This window comes from Cololabis saira, chromosome 8 (assembly GCF_033807715.1).
Source record: "Cololabis saira isolate AMF1-May2022 chromosome 8, fColSai1.1, whole genome shotgun sequence".
NCBI lineage: Eukaryota > Metazoa > Chordata > Actinopteri > Beloniformes > Belonidae > Cololabis > Cololabis saira.
Genome location: NC_084594.1, coordinates 34153720 through 34166769, shown reverse-complemented (window position 1 = coordinate 34166769; position 13050 = coordinate 34153720). Strand labels below are relative to the sequence as shown.

Below are 13050 nucleotides of genomic sequence, written 5' to 3'. Positions count from 1 at the left end.
GCACTAAAAGCATAATGATAACTCAATGAGAACGCGGTGCTGCAAGGTGGATAAATGGGGTAATTGATCATTGTGAATGATAGTGATTCATTCTTCAACACAGAATCAGAAAGATCCACCCACTCAGTCATTGTTGTGTATTTTTCAGTTCATTTCACATAAATTCAAAGCCATTAAACAACGTCATCGTTGACATTTTCAGCCATACAATTACTGATCCTTTTAGTGTCACATTAATTAAAAAATACAGTAATCCAGTGTTAATTGATGTGATTTTCACAAGCCGGCGGTGATTTCTCTGTGCGGTGCACTCTTTGCCTCACGGCTTTTGCCTGAACATTTCAGTGATGCTTGCGCTTGGTTGGTGCAGACAAGGAAAAGGTCTGAAAATGCTCAGCTTCACAGGTTGGCTCGCAACGTGTGGAACCACGCGTTCCCCAGCAGCGCTGAAAGATGAGCCAGCAGATGAGCCGTATTGCTGTTGATTCAATCGCTGAAATCCAAATGAAACAGTTCTTTCTCTTCCCTGCCGGGCTCATTATTTTACAGTAGCGAACTGCAAGATTCATCTCGGCAGGAAGGGTTCAGGGAGTCGTAGAGTAAAAAGAGTTAAAACGGATAATGATGAAGAGTATGTGGAGAGATTGCTCACATCAGTCTACAGACACAGCAGATAAAAAGCCGGCCCGTACTGTAGACGGTTGGTGGCGTGTGGGCTCCTGTGAATGTTTGTTATCTCTGATATCGTACAGGAACAAATATCTGGGGGTTGGAAATGCAAACTTTATCATCCCTGCTAGCTTTTTGCTTCTTAGATAGAAATGTATATTAATTATACTTCTCAGACGAGTGCAGCCGGAACAACTTTACGGAAAAGAGAAGGATGCGAGAAAGTGTTAGTCGTGGATTTAAAGTCAGCTTTTGCAGGGATTAATGGTAAAACAAATGATTGCCAGGAAAGGTGCTGAGAGCTGCAGTACGGCAGATTCTCTGACGTCTTTGCACATTTACATTTGTCCGTCTTTGCTTGCATTTTACCCTGCTGCATCTTGGTCCGCTCTTCCTCTATGACTTTGGCTTGGATGGCTGTTTGGCTGCTGGTGAATTAACCCTGTCCATGCTCTTTTTCTGCTTCTTTTCTCTCTTTCCCTCCCTTCTCACCGTCTCCAAACACCACACACCCTCACAAACCCCCCGAAACACGCTGCACATACAACACTGAACCACTCACCCCAACATGTAAATGGTGACCAAAGCTGGAAATGCGTGTGTGGCCATGCCTCACAAAATAGGGCGCATCATCGACGGGAGCCCGGCGGACCGCTGCGGGAAGTTGAAGGTCGGCGACCGCATCCTGGCCGTTAACGGATGCTCCATCACCAACAAGTCCCACTCCGACATCGTCAACCTCATCAAGGAGGCCGGAAACACCGTCACACTTCGCATCATTCCCGGAGACGGTGAGTGGGGAACAGATGCCGACGCGCTGCTTTCCCGAGCTGCCGGCATCATTACATGTGGCTTTATTTATACAACGGGCATAAAAAAAGATGTCAGTATTACTTTAATTGTCTGATATATTTATGATACTTTTCACCGCCGTAGTTTTCCTGCCAGACGGCTCCGATCAGCAGGGTGCCATCCCTTTACGGCTCCTTCCACAAATGCATAAAAAAAGCAAAGGAAATGCACATTTGGCTTCCCGCTGTGTCAAATGAGCGCCAGTCTAGCAGCCTGTTAACATTCTGACATATTCAGATCATCGTAGAAAAGCAGGTGTAGTCGTCACTTATGTGAGGAGTTCTGATGTATACCGACAAACCTTCCAGTCTCCTTCTTCTCTTGTTTTCACCTCCGCTGTTAAAAGCACTCTTGTTTCATGAGGTTGGGGAGTTTTCCCAGCTGCCTCTCTGCCGGTGGCACCTGTGCATTTCTAACGTGCAGGAGCAGTTTCACTTTGTGTTAGGGGTGTAACAATATATCGTGCCACGAAATTTCGCGATACAAAAACGTCACAATACGTGCGTGGAGGTGACAAAGTGTATCGCGATATTGGGTTATTAATATTAATCTATTGTTGACTAGTAACGCGCATCCGACCGCGCCTCGACCCACGGACCAAAATCTTACTACGCTCAGAAGAAACTAGTACCGTTTTGAGGTCCCGATCTCGGGACTCTTGCAGGGTTTTGAGCTCTGAACTTTTAAGTCTGGTGTAGAGTTAAGCCTTACCTTATTAAATTAAACCTTTTTGAGGTTGTGAGTAGGATAAACACGGGGACAACTTCTGCTGAGTTCGAGTGTACTTCAATGTTCCTCAACAGTGTAGGATTTTAGAACATCAACACAGCACCTAGTGCTGTATCACTCCGCCCAATCTAAAACATATTAACAACTACAGATAAACTGACTAGTGTCATTATAGTCCCTGATTTACATCAGAATATAAAGAATATATTTATAAAATAATGAACCCTGAATTACCAAAATAACCTTCTTAACAAAAATAAATCTCCTCTTACACTTATAAGGTGAGCATGAATCAATCTTTTTTTATGATAAAAAAATTGTATGTATTTATTTATTTATTTATTTATTTATTTATTTAATTTTAGTGTTAAATTTCTGGAAGAAAAAAGTCAAATCATACATGAGACAAACTATTCAGTTTGTGGCAAAATGTTTTTACTTGTATGAAACTGAAGATGCATAATGCAAACCTGACATTTACTTTTAGTTCAGTTTGTGGAAAATGGTTGGCCTGGCTTTATCTTTAAAACTTAAACATTTATAAAGCATTACAAACTGTAACAATAGAGCAAACGCACAGCAGTCATATGTTCCTCATGCAAGGTTGTTAAAAAAATACTGCTATAATATTGTATCGTATCGTTATCTCAATATCGTGTATCGTACCGTATCGGGAGATTAGTGTATCGTTACACCCCTACTTTGTGTGAGAAACACACCGATGCAGGACTTCCTCCACGCATGTGGGCGTGTCTCATCCGTCCAAGTGGTTTTCAGGAAAACTTTGTGCGCATCCCATGATGCACGGAGCAGCAGCTGGGAGCTCTCGTCTCTTTGTGCTGACAGATCACCCTGGCATGCTTCACGAAAAGCTGCTTAATTAAGTGAGTGTATGTGCGAGGCAGACGATGCTCCCTGTCAACCCTCTCACCAGAAGGAAACGGAGCTACTTGTCTGCCGTGTGTTGCTTTACCGAACCGCTTCTTATAGATGAAGAGGGTGGTTGTTGTTTTTCCTCCTATTTTTCCTGCAGTACGGTTAATGAGAACTGTGAGCCACGATTGCTCTGGCACCGAACACGGAGCGAGACAGACGGCTTTACAGAGGAATAAGTGGATAATACGCTCCATAGGAAGGATCTGGCTCGTGTTTACGTGCTTCTGTTTGACACGGAGATGAGGAGAGATCGTGGCGCGTCTTTCTAAGTGTGCTTTTAAGTGGCTGTTCTCTCTGCGTGTGTTTTCAAAATTGTAGACTATTTCTACGTGGATGAGTCCTATCTGAAGTTTTTAATGTGAATAAATCCAAGAGCAAGAGCTTGTTCCAAGGTGACGTGGAGTGCAGCTCATCTCCCTCGTGTGGGAGCACAGATGCACTTTTGTAGTGAGCTGAGCTTAATACTGAAATGACAAGTAAACAGGCACGAGGAGTCTTCCTGCTACGGCACGGCAATGATCCCCGAGCACTCGTAATGCCTTCATCATCGCAGCATACGTCTCCATAGCTTGTTGAAGCTGCACACAAAGGACACCTCATTGGAGTCCTTTGTGAGGGAGAATGGAGATGGATGTTTGCCGATATGATTTAAAGATTTTTACGTGTCACATATTTTATCTTTAGTATTGTATAATGCAGACGTACGTGCATCCACTTCCTTTGTTTCCCTCTGCCGTACTCCTCTTCATTCTCTCCGTATTTCCTCCTTTTTTGTTACTGCACCTCAGGAGGGCTTCCCGTCACGATCAGACACATTACAAACACCGCTCAGTGTTTTTTGTGCGTGCGTGTTTTTGAGCGGCAGATAAAGTATGGAGGAGAATGAAGAGTGGCAGAGAAGAGTTAAAAAAGGAAGAAATGGAGCACGGCAGCACAATGGGAGAATACGATTATCCAATCAGCAGATGGAGGCATGACTGGGGTTCAGGGGGAACGACTGTGAGGCAGCAGAAATATGTCAGGCCGAGCTGAATCATTCATCACATGCATGCATTCAGCCTGGAGCAGAACGCTACCACACCCAGGCTTCACTTTGATTGGTGGTCTTTGTACCTCAGCGGCAAAAACGAAAGGTTAAGCTAAAAGGTTCTGGGTGATTGTGGAGAAGTAGATTAATACGTGAGAGGGGAACTGAGTGAGAGGACTCGTGGAGGGTCAATTAGTTTTCAGATGTTGGATACGTTAAGATAGCCAAGAAAGATTAGGCCGTAAAGGACAAGATTACCTTATTAGTGCAAGCGCGGGTGGGAAATGATGGTCTGTTTGTTATCCATTGTGTTTCTCTGATAACTCATAATGATAGTATCAGTGCAAGGATAAAGACAAAATAACAAGAGGCTTTTCTGTCAGTACACAATTTGTTTCTATTGAGAACTATGGGCGCACCTGTCAGGTGGAAAAAAGAAGCAATGTGTATCTTGACAGAATGATTGATGGCTCAAAGCGCAGTATTCCTCCTGGATCCTGGAGACGTGTTCAAGGAAGCTCCAGGAGGCGGCTGGTGGAGCTGGAAGAGCTGGAAGAGAGTCCCTGTGGGTCGGGAAATGCTCGGAAAGCCATCAGTGTGCTTAAAAAATAATGCACTCGAGAAAAATCGATTTATTTTCAGGGGATAAGATTCCTCTATGCAAATTATAACACGTGGAATACTTGATACAGACAAATCAAATAAGGTTTAATGTTCGAGGTAGACAAGGTGTTTATAGCAAATTCTCCTAATCTTCTTTTTTCATTGTAATTCCTGTTATAAAGTCAACAAATTCTAGAAATGGTCTTTTTAAAATGTGTCATTTTAAAATGCTCTAGAGCCGCATGCGGCTCTTTAGCGCCGCCCTGGTGGCTCCTGGAGCTTTTTCAAAAATGTTTAACCTTTTTTTTTCCCTTTTTTCCTTATTTTTTTCCTTTTTTTTTCTTTTTTTTCCTTTTTTTCACTTTTTCTTCCTTTTTCTTTTCCTTTTCAATCTCAACATTTAGACTTTTTTCTCGAAATTTTGACTTTTTTCATGAAATTTTGTCTATTTCCTCGACATTTAGACTTTTTTCTCAACATTTAGACTTTTTTCTCGAGATTGTACTTCAACATTAAGCTCGACATTATGACTTTTTTCTCGAAATTTTGACTTTCTTTTCGACATTTCGACTTTTTTCATGAAATTTTGTCTATTTCCTCGACATTTCGACTTTTTTCTCAAGATTGTACTTCAATATTAATCTTGACATTTCGACTTTTTTCTCGAAATTTCAACTTTTTTTTTCAAAGTGCATAATGAAAAAATAAATCTCCCCCAGTTCTAACTAATATAAAAACATGCAGCATGTGTTGTCTTCATTCTAAGGCTTATACAAGACTTTGCATTTTTTGCGGCTCCAATTTGTTTTTTGTGTTTTTGGTCCAATACGGCTCTTTCAACATTTTGGGTTGCAGACCCCTGTATTAGATGAATGGAAATGGTTATAACGGGCAGTTTTCTTTTGTCTCGCGTCCCTCAGAGTCATCGAATGCGTCTTTGCTGACGAATGCAGAGAAGATCGCCACTATAACCACCACTCACACACCCCAGCAACAGGTGGCAGCAGAGGCCAGGTGAGACTGTCCAGTCTGCTGGGAAAGGACTTCACAGAAAAAAACCTTTTTAAAATCCAGTATGCCTTAAATCTTTTATTTTCTGGCTTTTTAGGAATAACACCAAACCAAAACAGGAATCTTTTGAATTTAAGTCCCCGCAAGCGGCCCCTCCCCAGCCCCCCACGCAGCAAGCGTCGGCTCAGGTAATAAACACACAACATTTATCCCTTCACCTGCCTTTCATCCGATCCATGTCTCTATCAAACACCCAACCACTCGACGCTCTTCCAAACCACAACCCCATCCTCTTTTTCAAAGATCCAGCCAAGCTGTTTCAGCAGCCGCACGCCCATTCATCCTCTCAACCGATGCACCACCCGCCTTCCCAAGGACAAACAACATCCATTTTTATTTATTCATCTTCTCACCAACCACCTGCTGGTGTTATCTGAGTCTGTGCATTCAGGAAAGCCTGTTTGCTTTCAAAGTCACACCTCAGTCCGCTGTGTTCGCTGCTGCATTAATCTGGCGCTGTGGAGATGGCTCTCCCAGATACCATTGATCCCTCGGCAGAGGAGATTAGGAGGGCACGAAGACGAGAGCTGCAGACTGTGCCCGTCCTTGTGGTGCCGTCTGTCTCTCCGCATCACCAGGAGCCCCAGACATCAATAATTCAGCATTGTTTTACACCTGAGCATATGCATGTACACACTCACACAGAAAAGAGCCTGGCACATTTATGAAGTGGGTGTGACTTTCCTGGAGGTGGCATTCGCCCCCACGCTCCTGAAATAGGAGACCACTTCAAAGGACATGCACGCATGGAGACTGACGCCCTGCAGTGACCTTGGTCGCGGTAACATTTTTTCTCTAGGTTCCTTTTTTGCTCCGTCTTATGTGGCCTGCCTTCCCTTAGGATGGTGAGTTCTACTCGGTGGACCTGGAGCGAGACAACAAAGGCTTCGGCTTCAGCCTGCGGGGAGGCAGAGAGTACAACATGGACCTGTACGTGCTGAGGCTCGCTGAGGACGGAGCAGCTGTGCGCAACGGAAAAATGAGGGTACAGAAATTGGAAAAGCACCAGCGCATCTCGAATCTTTAACCACTTAGACACAAAAGCTGCCATGCAAGTCTGTGTTTTGGGGACCTGCATGTTAGTTCTTATTTAGATAATGAATACATTTTAAAGTATTGATTTATGTTTTTTTAATAGGCAGCACGGTGGCTTAGTGGTTAGCACTGTTGCCTCACAGCAAGAAGGTTCCCGGTTCGACTCCCAGGCCCGGCAGGGGCTTTTCTGTGTGGAGTTTGCATGTTCTCCCCGTGCTTGCGTGGGTTTTCTCCGGGCACTCCGGCTTCCTCCCACAGTCCAAAAACATGCATATTAGGTTAATTGGTGATTCTAAAATTGCCCGTAGGTGTGAGTGTGATTGTGAGCATGGTTTGTGTGTCTATATGTGGCCCTGTGATGGACTGGTGACCTGTCCAGGGTGTATCCCCTGCCTCTCACCTAAAATGAGCTGGGATAGGCTCCAGCAGACCCCCGTGACCCCGTAAGGGATAAAGCGGGTAAGATAATGAATGAATGAATGAATGAATGATTTATGTTTTTATCTTGAAAATCAGATCCTGGTATAAACGCTTCTTAAATAAAACCTCTATCCAGTTTTGATAGAAACCTTTCCACATTGCACCACTTTACGTTGTCATACACGTCTCTGGGGTTTTAAACGCTACCTGCAGGTACCCAGGAGTGGTGTGGTGGTGGGCAGTTTCCTCAAACTATTTACTTCATTAGTGTGTTGCTCCTCTAAGTATTTGTCCCTATACCGTCTAAATCCTTCCATAGCTGTGTGTTTGCCTGTTTTGATCCATGAAAAACAATCTTGGGGGAGTCGATGCTCTTCATTATAAAAAAACAGGCATCTCCAGACAGTAAAGTGCAAAAGTCTGCAAACGGAAAATACAGTGATATTACAGGCAGAACATTCCAGTCAGTCAAGCTTTAAGAGAGCCAGGTTTTTGTATTTTGTGTTTGTTTCTTGAAGAGACTGGAAATAAAACATGTGGATGCCATAAGAATTTTGATAAAACAAGACTGAGGCGGTTTAAGACTCGAGCACAGCGCTGCAGTTTTCAAATAATTTAAATTTTATGAGCTAGAAATAGAGCCATGTTTTCTTCTTTGAAGCAATGGCATATTTTTAAATAATTAATATATCGATCATGAGAAAATTACATATACTGATACACTATTAATATATATATATATATATATATATATATATATATATATATATAGATATATACATTTATATATATATATATATATATATATATATATAAATGTGTGTGTGTGTGTATGTATGTATATATATATATATATATATATATATTAATAGTGTATCAGTATATGTAATTTTCTCATGATCGATATTAATTATTTAAAAATATGCCATTGCTTCAAAGAAGAAAACGTATATCAACAGTTTTGCACACGTTAGCGTTAACTTTACTTTGTTACAGACCTTTTTATCCAAAGTGACTTACAGACATCAACAACATATCAAAGCACTGAATACTTAATCTGAGTGTTAATTCTGTCGTTACGCATTTATTACAGTGTGATCAGTCAAAAGTCCAACTCCCCGGGGTGCGTTTACAGAGGGCTGTTAAAGTATTAGCAGAAGAGACTGAGAAGGCTAGTTTTTGGCTGTAACGGAGGACGGATGGCACATGCAGGGGGTGGCAAGGAAAACGTCACCGTTTAATTGACCCAGTGGCCCCTCGCTGGGAGATGTACTGGGGGGCAAAGCAGCACCAGTGAAGGGTGAGCCCAGCTGATGACTCTGCAGCTCATCTGGTAGCCGTTAGTGGGGAGCAGCAGGTGAACAAACCAGCCAGCCATCACACGACCTGCACAGATCAGTGCAGATGCCAACTCTCGGGTGCAGAGGACAACAGATGACTGCTGTGTCTCAGAGACAAACTCCATCAGAGTAATGTCGGCTTCTCCGGTAACTGCCTGCACATAACGGGCTCCTAGTTACTGTTGTGCTCCGGTGAATATAAACGCTCACCTCCCGGCTCAATTACATGAGGATTTGTTGTGAGAGAGAAATATCAAAAACACAAACTCCCTGCTTCGTGCGTCCGCATAACAGATGCCGATACTGTAAACGGGTCCATTCATATTTTTAAATGTAATATCTTTCTAATTTCTGTCATTTTTATATTCATATATATGCAGCGAGGACACAAAGTCTGGGATGGAGTGATGGAAAACAAATATTTTCGTAGCCCTGAGAAAAATATTAGAGGAACCAGTCCTGGCTCTCCAAATGATCGTTTATTTGTGTGTGTGTGTTTAAGCACCAGCAATACTTCATAAACAACTTTAACATGTATCATATACATGTATATCACATAGTCAAGTGGTTGAAGCCAAAATATACTGTGGTTGCACAAGATGAGTTAGTTTTTGTCTAACCTCAAGGCTTACAAAATAAACGTAATGTTTGATGTTCGTTTCTGTAAATTAAAAAAAGAAAAAATACACCCATATTTATTTATATATATATATATATATTTATATATATATATATATATTTATATATATATATATATATATAATTTATATATATAATGTGTGTATGTATGTATGTATGTATATATATATATATATATATATATATATATATATATATATATATATATATATATATATAATGTGTATATATATCATATGAATTCTGTAAATCCTATGCACCTATATGTCAAATTACACTATTTTTGAGGGATTGACACTATTAAGATAGTTTATGTGCAAATAACGACGTTAATATCCAAGGATGTTTATAAAATCTAATATAAATACCTTTGGTACATGCAGATGAAATAGTTAGTTGTATAGTTTAAGTCAGATGTTTTTCAGAGTTGCATTCATGTATGACAACCAGCTAAATGTTTTATACAGAATTGAACACTGATGTGTTATTGTTTTGGCCTTCGTTCTGGCAGTTGCTGCTTCATATTCTTTTAATCGAGCATCACTGTGATAGTGGCCTCTCAGGTGAAATATCAGACTGGCTGTGTTAAAACCTGCCGACTGCTCCTCACGTCTGAGTCTGAGCAAACAGCGTTGAGATTGTCACCCGCCACCACCAGACCGGCGTCTGAGCTCCCCTCTTGTGCTGCTAGTGCTCATGTTTTAGTCGGGCAGACGCCGAGCCATGCCGGGGTCCTGCCAGTAATGACGGGATGAGTGACGGACTGTTTTGAACTCCAAGCACCATTTTCATTACTTATTTGGATCTATAAATTGGGTTTCATTTATTTATTGGATCGATAGAAATGACGTCATTGTCCTCCCTCGCCGGCCTATAATTTATGGCTTGGGTAGATACCGTGCCTCCCTCACTGAACCCTCGCCTGTGATCAATAGTGCAAAGTCTATGACACATCCCCTGTGCCGTGTGATTTAATATACAGTAAACAACATTATTTATAATGCACAGGTGAGTAAGGCAGAATACTCGTTGGTAGGTGCTGTGATTTTGTGAGATTTAATTTTTCTGTGCACAAGTTAGAGAGTACAAGAAAATGAGTTTGCATACACATTTGGCACGCACATGTGAATGCAGCAGTTTGTATCTGTGCCCCTTATTAGCAGCGTTATTAATAGCAGCAGCGCGGTGAGGCAGAGACAGGTGTCACTGAGAGATCTACAGAAGTATTCCCTCGCTGCAGACAGAACTGACAGATAACCTGACGAGTGGGTTCAAAGAATCCAAAAGTGTTTCTTCTGCTTCCTGTTTTTCCCCAACCGTCTCTCATGTTCCTCTCTGCGCCAGAGTTGTCCCTTTTTTGAATTGGACTCTCTGTAAACTATTTATTTTGGGGAAAAAGAAAATGTGCACAATTTATCATTCAGTAGGTTTAACTCCTTGTTAACTTGTCGGCGCTTCCTTTCCCTTCACCTCCACGCAGTACTTGAGTTGTAAAAAAATATCAGGGGGGATGGTGGATTTTATCATATGGGGACAGATAATTTGTGCTGATTACAAATAATATAATATATTACAAATAATAGCACTGACCAAAACACCTGCAGAAATACTGCAGGAATGACATAGCAGCAGTTAAATGCAGCCTTCTGTAAGCTTTAAATATCCACTGGGCTTATATCAAATATCACAGGATAAGTAAAATGGATCACTGCAAAAACTCAAAATCTTAACAAGAATATTTGTCTTATTTCTAGTTAAAATGTCTCATTTTAGTAAAAAAAATCTCATTACACTTAGAACAAGACTCATCACTGGAAAAAACAACAATTTGCACCTGTTTCAAGTAGATTTTCACTTGAAATAAGTAGAAAAATCTGCCAGTGGAACAAGATTTTTTTGCTTGTAATAAGAAGATAAGATCTAGTTATTTCAAGTGAAAATTTACTTGAAACAGGTGAAAATTGTCAAATAAGTTATTTTTCTGGTGTTATTTTTCTGGTGAGGACTCTAAATGTTGAAATAGCAGTAAAACCACATTCATTGATTAAATGACATAAGGGATGGAAAGGGGGGATGACAGTTTTACAGGGGGGATGATTTTGACCGTTTTTATTTCAGGGGTGATGAGGGGGGATGCCATCCCCCCTCATCACCCCTCAACTCCAGTACTGCCTCCACGCTGCTGCTCCTCGTGCACATTTTCTCCCCGCTGTCATTTGTTTTGCTCTGCTGTCTCCTCATTCTCCTGGCGCTTCACCATCTCTCCTTTTCCCCTCTGATTTACCCCTCCTCCTCCTCCTCCACTTCACTGTCATCGGTCACTCTGTCCCGTTTCCCACCTCACACCATTTTTGCTTCTCTCCCAGGTCGGCGATGAAATCTTGGAGATCAACGGCGAGAGCACCAAAGGCATGAAGCACGCACGAGCCATCGAGCTCATCAAGAACGGAGGCCGGCGTGTCCATCTGGTGCTCAAGAGGGGTGACGGCTCTGTGCCTGAATATGGTGGGTCAATCTACGAAAACATTCCCTTCTCACCCATCTTCACACCCTGAGCCGGGGCTCCCCCAGTGGATTGTGGTGGGTTTGAAGGGGAAAGAACTAAATCACACTCCCGGGACCCTTTCACCACTCCCTGGATGAAAAAAAGGCACCAGGGATGGGAAAAGGAGTGGGGGTCGTTGCTTGGCTTTGGGTCTGTCTCTTTGTGGTGGAGGTCACACGTCTGGACTTTCAGATTTTGAGGGAAGCAGGGATTTGGGTTTGCTCCTGTGGGCACCGTTGCCCTTCCCGCTATCACCTGCTCTCAGTTTCCATGTCATCCCGCTGTCACTTTTCACCTCTTGGCACGCTGCTGGGACTCTGCAGAAATGGTGGTGGGTCTGGTCTCAGCGCTCCTCTAAGAACTAACTGTTTACAGTGTTTAAATGACCAAAGCAGGAAAAAAAAAAAAAAAAAGTCAGTGTTTCTTGGAGGTAAAAAGTAATATTGATGGCTTCAGTTCTTCGTTTAACACTAATTAAGGATTAAGAGAAAGCAAAAACTTGATCCCCTTGCATTTCGTGATTTTTAAAAAAAAATGGGACCTCTTGCAGCCTTGGCTACAGTTTGATACAAAATATTTATCATATTTATTGAAGGTGAATGTAAGCTACTGAATTCTTAAGGGTCTTGAGTGACAACTTTATTGAGAAGAAAAAGGCAGTCTAATGCCATTTTTTTTGTCAATTACAAGATAAAATCTCACTATACTGTGCTCAACATTACTCTTTCATGTTTTTTTTTTCTCTCTGTATCCACTGTTAATGAAATTAAAAGCTGTGAAGGTAGGAACTCCACAGGTGTCCACTGAAAAAAAGTCATTTTAGTTATATAAAGGCTTTGTACAGTGATGAATAGAAGCATTTTTACAAGTATTTTTGTTCAGTGTACAGAGCCATGAAACAAAGCCACATATTATTGGATAAAGGTTTATTGCTGCATGAACTTGAGTGTAAATTTGAAGTTTTTGCCCCTTCTATTGTCTATCTTCCATAATATTTATGGAACGTTTCATTTTTTTATTGTATTAACAAATTTGATTGATAGTCAACAGTCATAAATGTTTTTTTATTTTGTTTTTTTTGTTTTATACTTCTTTTTTTTTTTTAAAGTGGATATACATTGGCCTGTCTTGAGAATAATTGTATGTTTATTTGCACTAAGAATGTGCTGTCTGAAACCTGCACC

At 41.4% G+C, this 13050-nt stretch overlaps 1 protein-coding gene across 8 annotated transcripts in view; it reads left to right on the top strand.

Annotated features, from left to right (window-relative positions):
- magi1b (membrane associated guanylate kinase, WW and PDZ domain containing 1b) overlaps positions 1-13050 on the top strand; it is a 175687-nt gene that overhangs the window by 157048 nt on the left and 5589 nt on the right. For 7 of the 8 annotated variants that reach the window (XM_061727862.1, XM_061727859.1, XM_061727861.1 and 4 more), the window contains 5 exons: positions 1257-1460; positions 5737-5830; positions 5925-6015; positions 6729-6872; positions 11688-11826. In XM_061727862.1, the coding sequence (XP_061583846.1) occupies positions 1257-1460; positions 5737-5830; positions 5925-6015; positions 6729-6872; positions 11688-11826 (672 nt within the window). The remainder of the gene's footprint in view (positions 1-1256; positions 1461-5736; positions 5831-5924; positions 6016-6728; positions 6873-11687; positions 11827-13050) is intronic. The other variant, XM_061727860.1, reaches the window with a different exon arrangement.